Source organism: Mastigoproctus giganteus, chromosome 1 (genome assembly GCF_048544385.1).
Source record: "Mastigoproctus giganteus isolate SK-2022 chromosome 1, ASM4854438v1, whole genome shotgun sequence".
Taxonomy (NCBI): Eukaryota; Metazoa; Arthropoda; class Arachnida; order Uropygi; family Thelyphonidae; genus Mastigoproctus; species Mastigoproctus giganteus.
The window spans coordinates 81,911,513-81,935,705 of record NC_143575.1 but is presented as its reverse complement, the minus strand read 5'-3'; the positions used below and the strand labels follow the sequence as shown (position 1 = coordinate 81,935,705).

General features: G+C 34.5%; 1 protein-coding gene across 1 annotated transcript in view; it reads right to left on the bottom strand.

Annotated features, from left to right (window-relative positions):
* Positions 1-15,435: 15,435 nt before the first annotated feature.
* Positions 15,436-24,193, bottom strand: part of LOC150090933 (nostrin-like) — a 133,853-nt gene continuing 125,095 nt past the window's right edge. Inside the window, exon 6 of the mRNA XM_090380717.1 lies at positions 15,436-15,636. Coding sequence (XP_090236843.1) covers positions 15,530-15,636 — 107 coding nt within the window. The 3' untranslated portion in view covers positions 15,436-15,529. The remainder of the gene's footprint in view (positions 15,637-24,193) is intronic.

Here is a 24,193-nt window from a genome sequence, read left to right as displayed (position 1 = left end):
CAAAGGTCTTTTGTTTCAGGTTCCATAATACATGAGAAATATTGTGGCATCCAAAAGAGCAGGACTAAAACATTTCACTGAAATATTTACAAACTACAAATATTTAAAATATTTACAAACTACAAATATTTAAAATATTTACAAAATACTAAACCACAGTATTTACAAATATATAATATTCATTAACATACAAAAAACGTTACAATGGAACATCAAATGTTAGACAGAGAATCATGTGCACAAGGTTGGAGAACGTTATGGAGGCAGCTGTCAATAATTAATTGATTTGTAGTGATGTAATTGCCTTGCCCTCTTCTCCCATTGGTTCGAATAAATATCACTAGGAGGAAGCCTTTTTTTAATGTATAGATGATATAGGTAATAAAAATTGAATAAAGCCTTCAGTTTGTTGTAATTGAGTTTTACTTAAGGTAATATTACATCCTTTTGGTGATTTGTTAATATAATTAATCTGAGTCTGCATTAATTGTAAATTAGAGTTAGTAGATTTACTATTATTAACTCTTATTCCAACAGTTTGTTTATTTTGCACTAGCAATTTTTTCTTTTGATTACCTGATAAGTATACTTTATAAGATTGATATGTCATTTATTTAAATTAAATTTATTTAAGATATAATTCAAACAATCGTCTATGTTCATCTTGAGTGAGGTCATTATTTTTCAAGAAAATATCTAGAATTTCTACAGTTTGATTTCTTAACTCAGTGGTATCATTTACAGCTATCTTTGATGAAATACTCATTTCTAAGTTTTCATAGAGTTCATCCATGTTTAAGTATACTAATCCTGATCCTTTATATTCTAATGCTGTTGGTATTAAGCCAAATAGCCTTCTTATATTTTCTTCAATGTTCACTATCTTGATTGATGAGATTCTTATCATCAGGAGAATGTCTTTTCTTTCCACCAAGTTTAGCAATTAATCTTTTACTAATTCTTCTATTTCAGATGTTGTTACTGTTAGTATTAATTCACTAGGCATCTAATTCATTAGCTTCTAAATATTCTGTATCTAACCCTTTATCGGGATCAAGCTTGAAAAACTGTATGTATTCCACTGCTTTAGATTTTTTACCTTCTAAGGTAGCCAAGCTATTTTGGCTATAGCTTTTCTGAAATTTCACAATATTCTCTGACAGAAGTTCTAGAAGTTTGTTTTTATTGTGAGTTTTAATATTCTTTTTCTTCTCTGCAATAGAGACTTTAGCAATTTGAATATATCGTGGGGCTTATTCATTTATATAAAAAAAATATTAAATGAAAAATGCACCTATTAAAAATTATGAAACAGATGAAAAGGAATATATTGATGTGCATGTATTAGCACCAAAATGGCCTTTTTGTCTATTAATTTGTGGTCCTAGTGCATTTAGAAAGATTAATTTACTAATGAAATTCACATTTGATTTTCTATGTTATAATAAGCTATATATTTATGCAAAAAGACCTTAGTATATCAAAATATGTTTACTTACAAGAGATCTTTGAAGAACTACATGATACCATCAGAGAAAAATTGAAGACACTATCATTGCTACTTTTGAATCAGATATTGCTAATATGATTGATATTGATTCACTTGATCAAGCTAATCAAAATCTTATAGTTTTTGATAATTCTGTAACTGAAAAAATCAGAATAAAATAATTGAGTTATTCATTAGAGGTTATTCATTCATTGTTACCACTCAATAAAGTTTTTGTGCTTTTCAGAGATGTCAAAATTTCACAGGAGATGAAATCAGATTTGAATTAGATAGAAATTCTGATGAAAATATATTAATTACTACAGAAAATTATAAGAAATATAAATTCCAGTTAGAAAAGCTATCTTTATAGTTTACACAAGTTAAATCCTTATTAACCATAGAAAGTAAATTTTTACAAAATATTATATCAGGAGAAACTATTAACTTGTTATAGGAGTATGGTAATGTGTATTTATCTAATGTAATGAATAATAATGGGGGTAATTGGTTAGTTTCTAATACAGAAAAATCATCTCACATTTTTATGTTTCAGAAATCAGATAAGTTTGAAATTCAAAAACAAAATACAGTAATATGATTTTCTATCATTTGAAGTTAGAATCATGTTATGTTGAGGAGCCAGGAAAAAGATATCCATATAAAGAATTTAGAACAAATTATGAAGAAAATGAGTATGTAAGATTGTATGAAAGTTTTTTAGTTGTAGGAATAAAGGGTGTGTTTGATTAAGGGGTAATTGTTGATTACCCCTTAATCAATTAGATTACCCCTTAATCAATCAGATATTACAATTATTGGATAAAAAGACAGTCATTATTTAATTTAAAAAAAAATAGTTATTCATTAAATGAAAATTTCTGAAGACTATCCCTTTAAACCTAATATTGTAAAATGGGAAGAAGTATCTAGAGATCCTAACCTTGCTGATGTTTTTTTGGTTTTTAGGAGCATTAGCAACTAGGGCCATATTGCTCTGGGATATGCGTTGATCATTCCCTGACTTTTCCGCATCCTCCGTATTTGGTGGTGACAGGCTCAAACCCCGGTTTAATCAAGAAGCGTGTGCTACGCACTGCTGTTCCTTCCCACCTGGCTACGGAGGTGCCTTACTCTCTCTGAACAGTTAGCTAGGGCAATATTATTTTTAAAGAACAAAAACTCAGAAATCTTTATAGAAGAATTTCATGAAAAGATTGACTGGAATCTAATTTCTAAACATCAAGCTATCTCTGAAGAGTTTATTAAAGAATACACAGATAAGTTAAACTGGGAATTTATTTCAGAGTTTCAAAGAATATCTGAGGAATTTATTCAGGAATTCAAAGAGAAATTAAACATGAAAAAGTAACTCAATTTCAAACATTTAGTAGTAGTTTTATTCTTGAATTTGCTGATGACCTACAGCAAATTATAACTAAATATCAACAGTTATCAGAAGGTGTCATGGGTAACTACTAGACAAATTAGACTGTAAACAGTTAGCAAAGTACTAATTGCTAAGTGGAGAATACACATAAAATGAAAATAAACAGATGTGATGTATTCATAAATTAAAATTATAAAAGGTTAGTTTTATATATGCTATCAAATTTATGTATGAAATAAAATAGCTTTAAAAAAATGACTATTATATGGCAGATATTCTTAATACAAAGCTATAAATCATTCCTACTAAAAAAATAACTGATTTAAGAATAGACTTTGAATAAAATGTAAATAAATTTAAAACTATTAAAAAAGCACTGGCATTCATCTCACAGCAAAAGTTTAGCAAAACCTTATCTAATATCGATATTAAAAATTTTAATTTAAAAGATGATTTAAAATTAATTTAGTGGGTTACAAAATAACACTGAATATGTATTTGATTTTGATTATATCAAATAGTTTATTTATTGAAAGTTGTATTAAAATGAATCGGATAATTAGTTTAGCAGTTTAGATGAATTATTTTCTTAAAAAATATAATTTTAATTTTTTGATTTTTGTAGATTATTTTAAGAAAATGAACAACTTTAAGGGAAGAGGGGCGATTTTTTTTTTGCATTTGTAAAAGTGTACATTTGTGCTAGAGTCCCCATTTTCTAATCTACTCTGGATACTGTGTTGCAGTTAAAAAAAGGAACTGGATAAAAAATAATTTTGCTATCATATACTTGGATTTCAGGACAGCTTTCGATGCTGTTGCACAGAGAAATTTCAATATTTTCTTGCAACTAGTTGCAGTTTGTCATTTTCCAAAACCAAGAGAAAATGGAGATAATTCAGAAATTATAAACAGATGTCTATGTTTTCTACTCTTCGTGTCTGGGCAATATTGAGATTGGAAGGGATAAAAAAAGTTTTAAATTTAAAAAACTAACCATACCTTACAGACAAAAAATATTGTAATTTATAAAAACATCAACAATGGAGTAGCATTATGTATAATTCATATTATGCAGCAAAAACATGACATACACGTGCTAATTTAATTAATGTTACTTAGGGAAAAACTAAAAAATAGTTATTTTAATGAGATATTAATTTTTGATATTATTGTAATAAATTACAATACATTCAAAAACAGAAACTGCACTCACTCTGCAAACCATAGAATTACCTGAGATCTGAGCTGCCTGCAGGTCACTTGCAGGTAGTTGGCCCAATGTAAAACTCTGATCTAGTGATTTGCATTTGGCACAAATAGGGATTCCTTAGCAAGCTATTTTTCAAGAGCCAAAATTTCTGGCACAGTGCAGATATGCAGTTTAAGCCACAGAACTACAGCTGTGGCTTAAACTGCATATGTGGCATTTTGAAAAGTGCCCAGGGTAAATGTATGCCATGGCCAAAATGTAATGATGCCACTGATTTTTGTGCTGCAAAAAACTAGAAAGAATTAAAATTGATAGTCTCACTATTCAAGTATTATCACTGCACCTCATTCATGCTTAGTGAAGTAAAATGCAGTTTTGAAACTAAATTGGTGGCTGTGTTAACTAGTGTTAAAATTATTAAAATGGGTAATAAAATATCTGAAATTAAAAAAACTGAAAAAGATATGGGTCTAGCTAATCTGTACGTTATAATACTTCAAGTATAAGGAAATCTAAAGAATTCTACATAATATCTGATGAATATAATTTGCCTTATAAAACAGTGAAATTAATGCCACATTTAAATACAAATTCTTTTACTTCAATAAAGTTCTTTTCAGTGTCATCTTTTGGTGTTTATAGGCTCTAAGGTGCTCTTTGTCACATACGTCAAACATATCAAAATGCTCTTACTTTTTTTTTACTTTTAAAGAAATTCAGAAGTGTTTCTGAAATTCTTGTTTCTTATTTCCACAACCCTTATTCCAGCACTAACTGACTCACAATAAAAACTTTGATGACATTAATGATTTTGCTATCAGTAAAAGTTGAAAAAGAATTTATCTTAGAAATCTAAGGTAAATTCTTAAAAATTAGTTAGTAGAATTTTATTGTTGGAATAAAATAACTGAATTCTATTTGATCTATATTTTTTTGGGTTCCTGTTTTTTCAGTGGCCTTAAAAACTTTGTAGGCACTAGGCATGCATAGGCCCTAAAGTGCCTAATGGAAAAGACAGTCCCGTTTCCCTTTCATTCTTAACATTAAAAAATATATATATATATATTTGTATGTGGTTTACTGGAATTAATTTATTACATGACAACAGAAATTATCTAGAAATAATGTTTATTTGCAATGCTATTTTCAGTTGTGGAAACAGTTCATAAATTATATAAAAAATATATTTTATATACACTTCAATTATAAATTATACAAAGAAAGAAATCATCAGATATTTAATAATGACGTGACATATAAAATGTTTTTTATACATGACAAGGATGAAATCGTAATTTTTTTTACCATTATTAAGCTATTTTTGTTATAAAGAGCTCCTCTGTTATAAAAAAAAGTGTTTCTTCCAGTTAATAAATACCAGATTGCATACAATGTCTAACAACAATGTTCCAGAACTGATTTATTTTCTTACCAGGTAGTAGAACTGGCTCTGATTTTGCTAATAGAAATGTTTGTTAACCATTCTGCAATTACTGTGTGAAAGTACACTGTTGATCAAGTGTGTTTTATAAACAAACAGAGTTTTGTCCAATTAAAGTAATTTGTTTCAATTGTACTCTTTAAGATGAATGAAAAATTTAGTTTTTTTAACAAATTATCACAGGAAATCATAATGAGGCCTTTCAGTACTATACAACATAGAAATGAAAGACTAGAGTCAGTAATGTAAAATTCATGATTCCAAGATCAAAACAAAACTCATAAAAATATGTATCCACACATGAACCACATATATGCACCTATATAGATGGCATTATTTAAGACAGATCTTAGCAGAAAAACAAATTAACATATAGGACCACCCTACTCTTTTGATCTGCAATTTTTTTTTTTTTTTTAGAAAATTGACAATACTGAAAAGTTCAATGATAGGAATTCATTGCTGTATCTCATCCTTTCAAATAATAATTTTTAAAGGGGCCAAAACTTTAGTGACATTGGCAAACATGTATATGATGCATTTTTTTTAAGATAACCACAAAACAAATTGCCAAATTTACAATAAAATTATGATTTAACTATGGGATTTTGTAAGACCTCATATGTTTTCATATACACAGAATAACTCAAAAGTAGCTTCATAACTTGAAAAGTTTGAAATGTGTTCACTAGAAGTCAATATGAGCTGGCAGCAGTAAAAATACAGTAAATAATTTAATTCCAATTTGTAATAGGTTGCTAAAATAGCTAATCTCAGTAATGTTGTAGTACAGTGGTGTCCAGCCTTTCCCGTACAGGGGCCACATTCACAGTTAGATTTGTTTCGTGGGCTGTACTGAGTGATTTGAGAAAAATTAGTGTGTTACATTTTCAATGAAGTGTACTGCGCATACACTTTTGTGCAGTCACCAAGGCCAAGCAGAAGGTGCACCATAATAGGTGTCTGGGAACATTTTGATAGCACCTTGTATGTACAGATGCTTCTGGTCGGGGATGTGCATATTTGATACCAAAAATAGATAAAAGAAACAGAATTCAAGGCACCAACAAAAGGCTTCGTAACTTCAACACCCTCATCACATATTCACTGCATTGAGTGCCATAGTTTTTTTAATTAGTTTATTTTCATTTATTTTAGTGTTGAATGTACACAGTTCTTGAAATAATTAACAAAATTTAAAATGCTGTTTTAGTTCACTTTCTGTGCAGGCCGTATTAAAATTATTCATGGGCTGTAGGTTGGACACTACTGCTGTAGTAGAAACAGAAATGGCAACATATATTCATGTAGAAAGATCACAAATATTTTTTTTGGAAGGAAAAAACAGAAGTCTACAATTCAAGTTGGAGGAAATTTTGTAAGAGGTTTGACAAAGCTCCACTGAACAGACATTTGATCTATGACTGGCATAAGATTTTTGCAGCCATAGGATGTTCTGTGCACCAGAGTAAGAAGACCTACTGTAAGTGAAAAAACTGTTGTTGGTGTACTGCAAAAATAGTGTGGAGAGTGCTGCATAAGCAGTTGCACGTAAAACTACACAAGTTATACATAGTAAAATCCATTATAGCTGATGATCATAAGATCTTATGTCACACATTCTATATGGACATGTTTACTAAGATAGCAGAAGATGAAGAGCTGCTTAAAAATTTTGTTTAGTGACAGGGGCACATTCTACATAACAGACAAGGTGAACATACACAACGTGATGAGAACAAAAACCCAACAGGGTTTTGGATCACATCCAAGGCAGTCTGAAAGTCAATTGTGGTGGTTTTTTTTTTTTTTTTTTTTTTTTGCATGTTGTGAAAGGTGTATAGTCTGTTCTTCATTACAGAAGGAACAATCACTAGTCTCAAATATCAAGGCATGTTGGTGACATGGTGTAGAATTTTTCTCAGTATGGTGTGCTTGTGGACAGCAGAGACTATTTTTACAGAGATGGGATACACTTAAATAGAATGGTGCAAGAATATTTGGTGAAGCAGCATTAGGTCATTAGAAAACTTCTAGCTTGGGGAGGGAATACACAGACTAATAGGTTAACTAGAGCCACAGGCAGAGGCAAAAGTGATTCTTGCACTCCTTCTATTGGAACATACAGCAGTCCGGAAAGCAAGGTATCGGGAATTTCAAACTCTGCTATGGGTCAACATTAATCTTAATCACACCCCAAATTTGACGAATTTGGAGTGTGATTAAGTCATTAAATGCAGACATCAGAGCGGTGTTTCTGACCTAGGAGTTAAAGAATATGAATATGGGGAGTACAATGTGTACAGAAGGGACAGACAGGCAAAAGGGGGAGAGGGTTATGCTGTTAATAAAGAAGCATATTAAATCTAAGGCACTGCATCCAGTTGACATGGGCGGCCAGTGCAATGTAGAATCAGTTTGGTGTGACTAAAGCACTGGGTAAACAAAAATAAGAGTAGGAGTGTGTTCGAGGCATAATGATTGTGATGAGTACAATGAACAACTGTACAGAGAAACAGAGCAGGCAAGTACATCAGAATGTCTTGTAATGGGAGATTTTAACTTTCCAGATATTGACTGAAATTTGTGTTGGTCATTTGCACAATAGCAAGACTTTTGTGGATTTATTGGATGACTGTTCCTACAGCAGCATGTTAGTGGGACAACAAGAGGAAGCAATATTCTTGATCTGATTATCAGCAGTGATTGCCCATGCATTAAGAATCTGTGGGTTAAAGATGCACTGAGTGCGGGGTAGGGATCACAGTACACTGATGTGGAATTTTCTTACAGACATACCTAATGTCAAGAGTAAAGAGAAGAGCTTTTGCTTTTGTAATGTCTGAGACCACAGTGGTCTCAGACATTTTTTAAATACTGTGCTGTGGGACCACCTAATGATGTTACCAACTGCAAATATGAATGGGAAGAATCTAGGGAAGTAATTGTTAAAGCTACTAGGCTTTTCATACAAACTAAGAAATACTGTTCCAGAATTAGACCTAAATGGATGTCAGATGAACTAACGACACTCTTTGCAGAAAAGAAAAGTGCAAGTCACAAAGGAGATTAGGCAAGTGAAGGCTGATGCCTTCGCTTGCCTAATCTCCTTTGTGACTTTCTCATAATTGATTATGAGAAATCTTTGGCAAAGGATGCAAAGAAGAACAACAAAGACTTTGTTACTAATATAAACTCTAGAAGGAAGGTGATGAATCATATTGGTCCACTTGATGTCAATGATTAAACTGTTGATGATCCCACTCAGGATGCTGACAACCTGAATAGGTATTTTGCATTTACATTCCCACATGAGGAAATTTTTAGGAAAGGAGTTGCCAGATATTTATTAAATTCTAATAGGGAGCTAGATGATTTGTGATGACTGAGAGGAAAGTGGAAGAGAAATTGTTAAAGCTCAACATAAACAAGACACTGGGGTGGATGGGATCTATCCTATTAAGAGCATCTTTGGATTCAGGGGATGTAACTATGGACTGGAGATGTGCGAATATATCCCCAATTCAAAAAGGGACAAGAGTAATTATGCATCTATTGGCTGGACTTCTGTTCCTGGATTAATAATGGAGCCACAGCTTGGATTAGTTGAGGGGCAATCTTGTCTGACCAATCTGACTGGATACTATGACACAGTAACAAAGGAAATGGACATAATAATTTTGATATCATATATTTGGATTTCCCTTGAGGCATTCATTAATCTGTCTTTTTCAGAACTTCTGAAACATGAACTGGATTTGGACTGCATTTTGTACTTTTTAATTTGGCAACTTTTATTAATCTTTACTGATTTCTAAATTGAGAGAGCATATAACTTCTGGGTTGTACTATATGCATTACATTGGAAATAATGAGAAACCTGCAGAATACAGTTTTTTTAATGGCTAACTGAATAATTATGGCAATTATCCAAACCCATTATTGGGTATTTATCATGGTTATATTCATAATTTTTAATAATAATAAATTAGAATTTTTATGCAGTTTTACTATTTTTTATGAAGAGAAAAAGACACCTATGATACCAACTATATTATCACAGTGAGACAGAGAAGGGATCACATTGATTGCAAAAGATGTATTTTTTCTTGTTAATCTGGAAAGTTAGTGTAAGTGCTAAAAAACACTTACTTTCTAGATACGAGCAATTCTTCATCAAACATTCAACCACTTTCATGGGAAGGTGTTCAGTCCCATTTTCATTACAAAAATTAATCAGGTAACTATTACTACCAAATGCTTAATCTTTTAAAACTTTTGATACTCTGGTTTTTAGGCCTACTATAACAAGGGCATAATTAAAACTAAGTGTCAGCATTTTTCTGATGGAATCCAATGTGCTTTTTGATATATATATATATATTTTTTTTTTTTTTAAATAGGTCATCACAAGATATAGCTTAGAATCACTTTGATTACTACCATTTGTTTCAATTGCAAATGGCATATTTTTCAAAGCCATTACTTGCTTTTTCCCTATCTGTGTAATTTTACTAACAATGTCTGCTGTTTTAGTTCTTCCACATCCATATTTTTTTCAGTATTTTATCGAGAAACATATTTCTGAGCATGCCTGAATGATCAGCACAGCTCAGAAGAAGGTTATGTTCTACAACAAATGATGCAAATGAACATTCAGCATTTCACATTATCATCTTCATTGTGAAATATTACATCTATTTTTGTATTTCTTTCTACGTACTTCACATTGTTCTTATGCTAATTTTTGCTAATGTATGATTATATCATGCTACTTGCTACTTTAATCTGAAAAACTATATCTGTACACAGTATATATGTTGCCTTTTGCATAATTTATAATGCATAGAAACTCGTGTTTATATGCCTTCTTTAGCATTAGCATTAGTAGAGGCATATGATGCAAGAAAGCAAGCTTATGCAGCATCAGCCAAAAAAAAAACAAAACAAAAACAAAAAAAAAACTTACACCTCACCCCTCCGTTCGTTTGAAATACTTGTCCAGCTGAGCCTTAAATTTATTTAGGCTATCAACTTCCACAACAAGGGATGGAAGTCTGTTCCACCAACCAACTACCTGCTGGCTAAAGACAAATTTCCGCACATCTATCCTACATCTCTCTTTCCTCAATTTGAATTTATGCCCTCTCAGGTGATTATTCTGAGCAAGAGGAAGAATCCCATCAGCATTGAGCATGCTCAAACCATTCAAGGCTTTATACACCTCTATCCACCTCGCTGGTGCCTAGTCTCCAGACACTGTAATTTGCAAAACTTAAGCCTTTCTTCGTAAGAGCAACCCTTTGTTCCATTCACTAATCTTGTTGCCCTTCTCTGTACTCGTTCCAGCAGCTCTACATCCTTCTTGAAATGAGGCCTCCAGACCTGTATACAGTACTCAAGGTGTGGCCTCACTATTGCCTTATACACGGGAATAATCACCTCCTTATCTCTACTAGAAAAATTCCTGTATATCATTGACAAGACACCATGAACTACTCTTGCAGCCCATCTGCACTGCTCAGAGAACTTCATATCTGCCTGCACAATTACCCCCAGGTCCTTTTCATTCTCTACCACTGTCAGTATAGTACCATAGAGTTGATACGTTGCTCTGGGGTTACTGTTTCCCATATGTAGTACTTTTCATTTGTCAATGTTAAACTTCATTTGCCACCTCTCAGCCCATCTGCTCAACCTTTCCAGATCCTGTTGCAGCAGCAGCATCATAGCGTCAGTAGTGTCCTTAACAACCCTGCCAACCTTTGTATCGTCTGCAAACTTGGACATTAAGTTTGATATACCATCATCAATATCATTTATAAATACAGAAAACAATAATGGACTCAACACTGAACCCTGAGGGACTCCACTAATAACATTTGTCCATGATGGGCAGTGACCATTGATTACCACTCTGTCTTCTCTCACTCAACCATCCCTTTATCCCTAGCAGCAATTTTCCTCCAATGCCACACTGCTCCAATTTGCGCAGCAGTCTTCTATGTGCAACAGTATCAAAAGCCTTTCTAAGATTCAAATATATAATATCAAAGTTATTCCCTGCATACAGTTCTTTTGTGACTGCATCATAGTATCCAATCAAATTGGTCAGGCAAGCCTTTCCCTTAACAAAACCATGTTGTGTCCGAGCTATAACTGAAGTCTTGTCTAGATGATCCTGCAGTGTTTCTTTAACCAGTGCCTCCATTAATTTTCCTGGAACAGAAGTTAAACTCACAGGTCTATAATTACTTGTGTCAGCCTTTGATCCTCCTTTGTGAATTGGGGTCACATTTGCACATCTCCAGTCTATGGGTACCTCCCCTGAGTCCAAAGAAGCTCTCATAATTATGGCTAATGGATTGCTTACTTCCTTTGCTGCCTCCTTTAATATAACTGGATAGATCCCATCCACCCCAGGTGCCTTTCTTGTATTTATCTTCAACAATTTCTCCTCCACTTTACTCTCAATTATTACAAGATTGTCTAGCTCACTGCCAGTGTTTACTTCAACTATGGCATTCTCCTTCCTGAATAACTCCTCATGCGTGAATGTAGATGCAAAATACTCATTTAGTTTGTTAGCCATCTGAGCAGGATCCTCAACTGTTGAACCATCAATATCCAGTAGACCAATCTGATTCATCCCTTTTCTTCTAGAGTTTACATAGGTAAAGAACTGTTTTCTGTTTACAGCGAGAGAATAAAATGTAATTGCTTATCAGAATTGCAAACGTACGAAAGTTTATCCAAATCACGGTGCCAAATGATGACGGATCTTCCAACTGATGCTGATTCGTGCTATTAGATAAGTAAAGAAGTTATCTAAGGTTTACTTATTGCATTGTACTCTCGTGGATTATTAAATTGTGACTGACTTTTGATTCTTAACAGTTATACAAAATTAGAGGTTTCCTCAATTTTGTCTGTCTCTTAAATGTCACTGTTCTTTGGTATCTTACTAAAGGACCTTGTTAACAATAATAATAATAATAATAATAATAATAATAATAAAAAAGGTAAATGTTATGTGTAACTGTTTTACATGTTTCCACATATTTATACAACAAACACGGAATTTTTTTAAAAAATATGAATTTAATGGTAAAGGCATAGGTTCCTATTTTTTTCTGTGAAAAAAACAGACTGTGTTATGTGATGAGATAGAGAAGGGACCTAAATGAATCAATAAAATGGAGTCTCTGTTGTAAATTCAGAGTTAGGAGGTATGAAAAGAAGAAGAAAGTAATTTGCATGTTATAATTGAGGCAGATGTGAAGTTCAGAAAGGTGGTTTGGAGGACATATTATTCTCGCTGATGATTTATTGAGCAATTGCTTGTAGAGATAGGATGGTTATAACTAAATTGTATAAGGCAATATTGATTGCTGATGTCTTATAGCACATTAGTATCTAAGGTCACATTGCACTGTATTATGTTATATGTAGTGTGTGTTCACAGTCTGATTGACGTATTGTGCAGGCTGAAAAAACCCTTGACTAACTCACTGAGAAAAACTTACTCTTTTTACTTGAAATTAGCATTAGTAGAGGCATATGCTGCAAGAAAGCAAGCTTATTTAGCATCAGCCAAAAAAACCCCTTCCCAACCCATCTATTCACTCCAAAAATTTGTCGAGTTCAGCCATGAATTCATTTAAGTTTTCAACCTCCACAACAACGATGGAAGTTTGTTCCAGCAATCAACCACCTGCTGACTAAAGGCAAATTTCTGCACATCTATTTTACAACTGTCTTTCCTCAATTTGAATTTATGCTCCTCAGGTGAGGAATCTGAGCAAGAGAAAGAATCCCATCAGCACTGAGCTTGCTCAAACCATTTAAGGCTCTATACTTCACATTGTTCAGAATCAGATCACCTCGTAGGTGCCTAGTCTCAGGATGCTGCCTACAGAACTTAAGCCTATCTTCATAACAGCAACCCTTTGTTTCTCTCACTAATCTTATTGCCCTTCTCTATACTCATTCCAGCAGCTCAACATCTTTCCTAAAATGAGACCTCCAGACCTGTATGCAGTACTCAAGGTGTGGCCTGACCACTGCCTTATACAAGGGGTTAATCACCTCCTTATCCCTAATAGAAAAATTCCTATAAATCATTGACAAAACACCATGAGCAACTCTTGCAGCCTGTCTGCATTGCTCAAAAAACTTCATATCTGACTGCACAATTACTGCCAGGTCTTTTTCATTCTCCACTACCCTGAGTGTAGTACCGCATAGTTGGTATGTTACCCTGGAGTTACTGCTACCCATATGTAGTACTTTGCATTTGTCAATGTTAAACTTCAGTTGCCATGTCACAGCTCATCTGCTCAACTTTTCTAGATCCCGTTGCAGTAGCATACCATCCTTACTGTCATTAACAACCCTACCAACCTTCATATCATCTGCAAACTTGGACATTAAACTGATATACCTTCATCAATATCATTGATAAATACAAAAAGCAACAATGCGCCCAAAACGGACCCCTGGGAAACTCCACTAATAACATTAGTCCATTGATTACCACTCTCTGTCTCCTCCCATTCAACCATCCTTTTATCCATTGTAACAACTTGCTGTTAATGCCATACTGCTTCAATTCGTACAGTAGTCTTCCATGTGCAATGGTATCAATAGCGTTCCTGAGATCAAAGTATATGATATCAAAATTATTTTTTGCATCCAGTTGCTTTGTAACCACATCATAGTATCCAATAAAATTGGTTAGACAAGACTTCCCCTTAACAATCCCATGCTGTGTCTGAACTATAACCGCTGCCTTGTCTAGATGATCCTGCAGTGCAGATTAACCAGTGGCTCCATTATTTTCTCAAAAACAGAATTTAAACTAACAGGTCTGTAATTACTCGTGTCACCTTTTGATCCCTCTATGTAAATTGGGGAAACATTTGCACATCTCCAGTCCGTGGGGACCTCCCCTGAGTCCAAGGATGCCCTCATAAACATGGCGAAGTGTCTGCTTACTTCCTATAACTGAATAGATCCCATCCACCCCAGATGCTTTCCTTATGTTTAACTTTAAGTTCTCCTCCATTTGCTCTTAGTTAATACTAAATCATTTAGCTCCCTGGCAGAGTTTGATAAATTTCTGGCATTCCCTTCCCTAATTAGCTAATTATTGTCCAGAATGAAGAGATCTTTAAGAACCCCCCCCGCCAACCCCAATCTCTAACTCCAAAAGGATTTGAATCCAGATTTCTCCAAATGAGTATCAAGTGATGAAAACATTGCATTTCCAGGATCTCTTTGGTGGGTATGTACACACAATAAGTGAAAGGCCCAACAGTTTAGTGATGAGAAATTTCCAAAATATGTGATAAGCTTAATGGTGTTTTAAAGTTTTGAAAGCTCAAAAAATTCAGGAAAAAGGCTTCATGCTACAAGAGAGCTATAAAATATAATTGTAAAATTAGGACAGCCTTAGTCTGTATATATCATCAAGCAATCTAAGTTTGCTAATAAGTGAATTAATCATATATTGTGGAGGTCGTTCACCATAAGTTGCCTTGGTATTATATAAGCAATTTAAGTTAAAAGCATGCACCAATTGAGAAGTACATTGCTATTCATTTAAAATGTATGCAATTCCCCATACCTGGTGGTTTTTATTTCAAGTGTACAGTGCAATACTAACGCCTTCATAACATGATTTTCTCAATGCTATGTACAGACTGAGGCTATGTTTAATTATACAATTATGTTTTATAAACAATGTATTATATAAACAAGAGCCAAAAAAGTCAATCAGTTAGTAACAGATACTTTTAATATATACAACACACACACACACACACACACACACACACACACACACACACACACACACACACACACACACACACACACACACACACACACACACACACAGAGCACAGGATGATGTAATGTAAAAAGAAGCGTGGCATTACAGAACAAAAGTGACAACTGTCACTGAGTAACAATCAATATATTAAACAAACTTGGTCATGACACTTCTTTGACGTAAGATGCTGGAAACAATCCTACTATTCCATTCAAGTATCCTTTCCACCATACTGGATCACTCTTATCATAAACTGTAATAATATCACCTGTAATGAGTAATAGTATGATAAGCAAATAGATGAACACCAGAAGACTTTTACTGTGTGTGTGTGTGTAGAGAGGTATAAGGTACCGAAAAACCTTGTAGTGTCAATGGATGAGATGGGGATATAATCTTGACCTGTTAATGGAGTTGATAACTGGGTTACACCAGGGTAGTCTTACCTTTGCATTTAGTCAGGAAATATCTGACTAAATGCAAAGACAAGAGATATCACAGGATATACATAAGACTTTGTAATAAAAGGCCCGATAAAAAATGGATATAAAAACAAAAGAATGTATAAGATAAAATATTTAAGGATGGTCCAGGGCAGAGAGGGCAAACAAATGGCATGCACATTGCGATAGAAAAATATAACAGCTAATCATAAATAATAATAAATTAATAAATATTAACAAACATTAAGAACACAGGTCTGTAATTATTCACTTCACTTTTTGATCCCCCTTCATGAATAAGAGAGACATTTGTAAATCTCCAGGGACTTCCCCTGAATTGAGGGATACTCTCATAATTATGGATAAAGGTTTGCACCCTCTTTTGCTGCATCTTTTAACATAATTGGATAGATTTCATCAGCCTCAGTACCTTATTTACTTTCAACAATTTCTCTTCCACTTTCTTGTTGGTTATCACAAAATTATTTAGCTCCCAGTTATAACTTGGTATATTTCTGTTACGTCCATCCCTAAAGACTTCTTCACACATGAATGTAGAAGAAAATATTTATTTAGTTTATGAGCAAACTGAACAGGATCATCAATGGTTATGCCATTCATATCTAATTCATATTGTTCATTTCTTTCCATCTAGTATTAACATAACCAAAGAAGTCTTTGTTATTTTTCTTTGCATTCTTAGCCAAAGACCTCATAATCTGCCTTAGGTTGCCTGACTCCATTATTAACGTGATTGCATAAGAGTTTATACTTAATGTAGGCTTCTGTATCCCCTGATAATTTATAAATATCCCATGCATTTTTCTTCTCTGCACTGATCTCATCTTTCATTCATTTAGTTCTAAACTTTGAACAATCTATTAGCTTATATAAAAAGCTTAAGTAGCTGCTGTGATCATTTCCCTGAACACTTCCCATTTAGCATTTGCATTTGTTAACATCACCTAAACACTAAAAAAAATTTTAAAAATTAAGACCATTGTGATCACCTTTCAGAAAGCAAAACTTCTTACTGTTCTCGATTTTCAAATCAATAACAAATTGATATTTAATCTACAGTTCATCATATACTAATGTGCATTATTAATTCCATTATACACATTATTCCATATCCCTTCTGTCATTCTGAGTTGGAAGTACAGACCTCAAGTTCCAGTCAAGATCAATATTTAACCAAGAGAAACCTATTAGGAAAGTCAATATGAAACACCACAAAAAATTTCTGATATTCTATCGAAAGCAGCATATACCCTGAGTGATCAATGAATTAACATCACCTACTAGACATTGACTTCACTAGATGTTTGAAGACGTTTATAGGGATCTGCAGCCATGCTGCCTGCAAGGCTTTCCACAGTGTCAGAATAGATGACGGTTGCATGTCCATATGTATGCCTCACTTCCCATTCCAAAATATCCCACAGGTTTTCAATTGGATTGAGGTAAGGCAAATTTAGAGGCCAATCAAGATGGTTGATATCTTTGCTGTGTTCCTTGAACCACTTTTGCACAGCGCAGGCCGAATGAAATGGCACATTATAATCTTGGAAGATCCCATTTCTGTCCAAGAAAAAATGCAACATGGCAGGATGCACATGGTCTCCTAAGAGCTGATGGTAGGCCTCACTAGTGACCTAGGCAAAACATGCCCCATATTAAGAACCCACTGCCAACTACTTGGATAATGGGCATCATGCATGATGGGCCCATGAACTTGTGTTGCACCAGGTATTTGGACTCATCTCACAAGCACGGTTCAAGCTCTCCAGTGTCCAACCAATGTGTTGTTGACCCAACAGCATTCACTATCGATGATCAAGTGAGGAGAGGGTGTTTCTTGAGTCGTCTACCGTGGAACCCATACGTCTGAGTGCGTGACACATCATAATTTGGTTTCTGTTCTTGCATTCCCCATATTGTATTGTGATGTCAACTGTTTACAGTGACTTGCTGTTGAGCTTGTATAACACACTGCATCCTTTGCTCGCTACAAACATCCACCTTGCACAATCCTTTACAGTTCTGTTGGCAGGAGGTGTTTTGACCCGTTCGACACCATTCTTTGTACACCAGAGTGCGCCACAAGCAACAGATAAGATGTGCCATTTCTGATATGGAATTGCCCAACACCCGAGCTCCCACAATCATGCCCCTTTGAAACTGTGTGATATCTTTACTACATCCCATAACTGCTACTTTACCACTCTGATTTGCATGCAGATGCAAATTACCACTGCTCTAGTGTAGAAACTTGTTTGGTTTTTTTCTACTGAAAGCTATGTGGCATAGTCCATTACAGAGGGAGTGGTCATAATTCAATGATCACTGAGTATGCATTTTATGTGATCTGCTTCATTATTCACTCCCCTTTAATTAAGGTATCTTTCACATAATAACCATCTACTATCTTTCCCATTGATAATACATTGGGGCCATCTTCTGCAAAAATATTAATTTTCATATTAATTTCTTGATATTTGATAAGATGAAGTTTAACTGCATAAAGCTAATTTTTTCAGTTAATTTTGTGTTCTGTTGGGAAATATGTTGTGATGCAAAACCAAGCTTTGAAAAAATCTCACCCAAACCAGGACATATTAAGAGGGTCTACGGTCCCACACACACACACACACACACAGCTCATTTGGTGGGGTCTCTACCCAGATTGTAATTTTCAAAGCAAATGTTAAGGATTTAACCTATTATTGCATTTTACTATTAGGAATTTTGATGCCTATGGCAAAACATCAGAGATGTGCCTTTGTTTTCATAAAAATAATTAAATTAAAATTATAGCTATATTAACCTCTCTCTCTCCCCTTCTGTATTAGAGAAATTAATATTTTTGAATTAATTACAATTAAATAATTAAATTATAAAAATGATTATTATTAAATTATTATCCATGAGATCATACTTTTATGAAAAAGGGATTTTATAATGATTGATTTACATAATAACAATTGCTATAATTTTAAAATAAATCATAAATTCAGTTATTCAAAGTCTTTAGCCATTTTGCACCTATGATGAATTGGCATCTGTAGCCAGATGCCACACTTGTAATACCCTAGTTACACCTCTACTTGCCACTACTAAAAGAAACACATTTGCAAAACTTGATAATCATGACTGTAGAATCTGTTTATTTCTTTTTTTTTTTTTCTTTTTGCATTTTTCTGGTATATAAATGTTATTTAAATAAATTTAAACTAACATTTTGATATATGTAACTTTAAGTGAGTGCTGAAAGCTGATCAATTATATCGAAATGTTAGAGTCTGTTCGGCTCAACACTATGTATTGCAACGTTTAAGGGTCTGTTTTGTGTCATAGTTGTTCTTAAATAATTCTTTACTAGTTTCAGTTTTGAAAATAACCCTCCTCTCTCTCCCCTTCTGTATTAGAGACAACATGTATATAAAAATAACATAAATACACCGATGAGCCAAAACTTTATGACCATCCACCTAATATGATGTTCGTCCTCCACGTGCAGCCAAAACAGCTCGTACCCCACGTGCAGCCAAAACAGCTCGTACCTCATGTTCCGCAAACCAGTCTCGAACAATCCGGACAGTGTGGCATGGCGCTGAAAGACGGCACCGCCAGAGGGGTACACTGTTGCCACGAAAGGGTGTACCTGGTCAGCAATGATGTTTAGGTATGGGGTAGACATAAGAGTGCCCAGCACATGGATGACTGGATCCGGGGTATCCCAGCAGAACATTGCCCAAAGCATGACACTGCCGCCGCCACCAGCTTGTTTTCATCCCACGGTGCATCCAGGCAGCATCACTTCCCCAGATAAATATGGCCTTAGTTGCTAATGCTCCTAAAATCCAAATAACAACAACAACAACGTACCATCTGGGAGAGCCTTCACTCACCTTGAGCATCGATGAGCCGTGGTCGTGAAACACCTGGCCGGTGGTTCGTGGGTTTTCACTCCTCAGACCACTTTCGGTAGGTACTAACCATGGCTGACCATGAGCATCCCACCAGCTGTGCCGCTTCAGATATGCTCTGACCCAGTCGTCTGGCCATTACAATTTGGCCTTTGTCAAACTCATTTAAGTCCGCTGATTTTCCCATCTGAAGAACAAGAGTAACACTGACTAACAGAGCTCAGTATCAGGTGTTTTTTATACTGTATCCCGACCTGCGCTGTAGTTCATCTGCAGTTGCTTTGATTTGTATAACAACTTGCTGGTCATAATGTTTTGGCTCATCAGTGTATATTCTATATTCTTATTGCAATTTCAATATTTGGAAAGAAATGGTTTTTTTTTTTTAGATTAGCTAACAACAACACAATTAAGTCAAATTCAATATTCATGATTGATCATTTTCCTAATAAATTTGAACAAACTCAACTACTGAAGCTATTTATCTCCCATGAATTCATACATATTAATTAATGTTTTGTAATTTTCATTTTGTTTTTTGAGTCATACACTCAGATTATCCAACATTTTATAGAAATGTGTTTACTTGGAAAGCAAAATGAACATTTCCTGAAAAATCATTTTCTAAACATTTAGGTCCATCAAAGAACTTTCCTGATTGTTTTCTTTTATCTTTGCCTCTAAATGTTGGTTTGAAATCTGTTCCATGGGATTCTCCTAATGTTCCTTTCCCATTTTAATATAATTAATGAAATCCTCTTCTATATGTTTACTCAGTACATATTCTTTAAAGCTCAACAATGAAGCATAACAGAAATTCAGGTTAGTTTTCTTATATGTACAAAAGTGCTGTTGTGTCAAAATACAACAGTACTTTCTTCAAGTTTTTAGCATCTCTTTTGGTTTCCTGCTTTAGTGATTTTTCTTCTATAATATCTGAGAAATGATTTTCAGCTTGCTTCAAAACAAGCTGAAAATCATGTAGTACATAAAGATTTTAATATTTTTCATTCATAAAGGTTTTGCCATCTTTGAAATGAAGAACTGAAAATAATTATATAAATTTTGCAAAAAAAAAAAAAAAAAGTAAAGATATGTAAACCCTGAGGAAATTTTTTGTTTGCTAAATTAAGGCTGTACATAACACATGGTATATAAGGCTTGCATGTTCTCTAATAAATTGCAGCTGCATTATACAAACCAGATAAATGTTCCATAAGTCTGGAAAATAAGTCTGTCCCACACAGTATGATAATTCGATATTTCTCTTTTTAAGTTCTTTCAAATAGTTTCAGCTAAATATTTTCCAATGTGTCTTTCCTCTAAAGCAGCAAATCCTAAAAATTAATAATGCTGGTTTTATCTTCAGGTTAGTACTGAATTACCAAGCAGAGCTGATCTTCATTTGAACAATCAGTTGTTGAGCCAACAATAACTGAGAAATATTTATTTTTCTTTGTTATACTTAATATTTTTCTGATACTTCTGCTGCCAATATATTTATCAATTCTTCATAAATAAGAAACTTTACCTTTCATATGATTTTTTATCATTTGAATATTCCATGAATGGACAAATTTTCCAAGGAGAGCCACAATCTTTATCTTCAATATTTCCTGCATTTTTGCGAATAAACAAGCTACTTTTAAAGGAAGGAATTTAACAATGTAAAAATACATGTATTATTTTTAGCTATGTCAGGTTTTGAACTCTTCTGCCTATAAATTCAGTTAAAGTTTCTGTCTCTACCCCCCCCCCATCAAAAAAAAAAAAAAAAAAAAAAACAGCAAAAAAAATCCTCTTTTCCAATCAGTGGTGGATTTTGTGCCACTACGGCGATGGCAGGCCTTTCATATTAAAACCAGTTTTACAATATAAAACTTCTTATTATAATCAGTTTTACAATATAAAACTGATTATAATAGGAAGCTGTTTACATTCGATATTTACTTTACATAAATACAGTTTGAAGTATAAAATTTGAGTCTTATCCCTCTGGTGCATCCCCCAACCCCAAAATTCATTTCTGTTTGCAATATTTCTTAAGTTTTCTTGAAGGAGTTTCCTAGTTCCCAGGACAGACACAAAGACACCTTGTTTTGTTTTAATGAATGATGGGTGTAACTATGTTGCTGCCAGGTATCTGGTTTTGACCGAGGCAATCCAGCATTTGAGCTTATTGTCTTGTAACCAAATTAAGCAAGTAATGGAATTAAACAAATTTAAGCAAATAATATAAACAAATACCATATCATGTAAATGTCCAGTATTTGCTCATATCGTTTGCATAAATTTTGTATGGCTGTAAATTTTTCAACCACTGGTTTATGCAGAACTGTATTCTGTAACCTTTATTTTCACATAGCCAGAATAATAGTTTCAAATGCTTCAATGAAATTTCAATTTCTATGGATGAAGAACATAATTTTCTGCATTGAATCTGAACACAGTAACTTATTCTTTTTAATATACCTCTCATTTGTTTGGACGTGAATGATGATTTGGATGTGAAAGATAAAACAAACAAGTGATTCAAGTTGTGAAATGAAATTTAACTTATAAGTTATCAATATTAGCTGCATGGTGCTAGTGAACCCTGGACTTTTGCTGTATGTGCCAAAAAAAATTAACAAACCACCTCTTTGGCTTCCTCTTCATCTATCCAGCTGAGCTTTGAATTTACTCAAGCTGTCAGCATTAACCAACCATGGAGGCACTTATTCCAATAATTAACAACTCGCTGACTATAAGAAAATTTCCTGCAATCCAGTCCTTGTAATTTGAATTTATAGTTCCTGGTTCTGGAATCGCTTAAAACAGTGAAAATTACACCCTCGTTTAATTTACTTCCACCTCTCAAAGTCTTCCTCATATGGGCATCCTTTTGCCAGGCGTTTTACCTGTCTTTGAATCCTTTCAAGATGCTCATGTCTTTTTTTAAGTGCAGTCTCAATACCAGGACATAGTATCTACCTGAAGTGTGGTCTTATAACTGCCTTATACAGAGGGATTATGACCTCTCCATTTTTACAAGTAAATGTTCAATAAAACATTGATAAGACACACCATGGGTCCTCACTGCCATCTGTCTACACTGCTTGGGCTTAGCTTACACAGCTAGTGTAAGCTATTTGGGGTTGTTATTCCCCAAGGATAAGACCTTGCATTTTTCTGTATTAAAACGTAGCTGCCTCTTTCCTGACTATCTCTGAAGCCTATCTAAGTCTCCCAAAGAATAGAATAGAATCTTTAATTGCAGCAATGATAGACATAAAATTAGTCCCGTCACGGCATGCTGGTGCCAGGGGTTAACAAAACATATTTACAAAAGAGATACACATGAGAAAAAAGATAAATCAGATTATTAACAAAGCACAGTTTTACATTTTCAGTTCGACGAGGATACCCTTCCTGTATTTTTTATTATTGACCACTTCTTGGAGGTCCACGTCGATGGCTTGCAGTGAGGGCAGCATTTGCTTTGGCAGGAATCTGTCAGTTAGTACTAGCCGGTTACGGTTTGCTAGCAGCTGTGCTGAAGACCGGAGATAAGGGGGAGGAATGCGCCAAGAGCAGTGATCCCAGAAGTTCGGCTCTGTAATTTTACCGATGGCCATCTTGATGGTGAACAGCAGCCTTCTTTCTGTGATGTAGGACCGGAGCCTGCGTAGTTGAAGAGCTTCTGCTAACTGCGTTGATCTGAGAGCTGGGGGAAGGTGGAGTTTGCTGTTGGCCCATTTTAGAAGCCAGAATTCGGCAGAGAATATTCTTTTGATGTTGGATTCAGCGGCCGAGGCCCATATCTCTGAAGCATACAGTATTGTCGGGTAAAGGATTGATACAATGTATCTTTTTACCAGTTGTGGGTCGGTGGTGTGGAGCAGCTGTTGTTTGGCGACCCAGCGTAGTGAATTCGAGGTTTATGTGATCGTTGAAAGATAGTTTGGAGTCGAAAACGACCCCCAGATCTTTGTGTGTTTGAACACTTGGAACTGAGGAGCCGTTAAGCACAGGCTCCAACGTTGTTGGGCTGCCCTTTAGAGAGTAAGTTATTTGTGCCGATTTTAGGGGGTTGATTTGGAGGTTGAAGGTATTGAGGTAGTCAGCCACGTCCTGCAGTTTGCTAGTGATTTCGGCTGCCGAGTTGGATGGTGATATTCTAGTAAGGAGCTTGACATCGTCAGCATATGTGATCCAATTGCACTTATTGGTCACAAATGGCACCATGATTGCTGAGAAGAGAATGCCAGACAGGAACCCCCTTGAGGTACACCGGCAGTTATGTGGCACGTGAAGGTCTTTGTTCCGATCTTTAGAAGACTTAGATAGACTTATTAGTAGTTAACGATTAACACCTGCTTGGTGCTGATCATTAACTACTCTACAAATCTTGATATAATCTGAAAATTTTGACATAACACACACTATCACTGTGAAATCCCACTTCTTACAT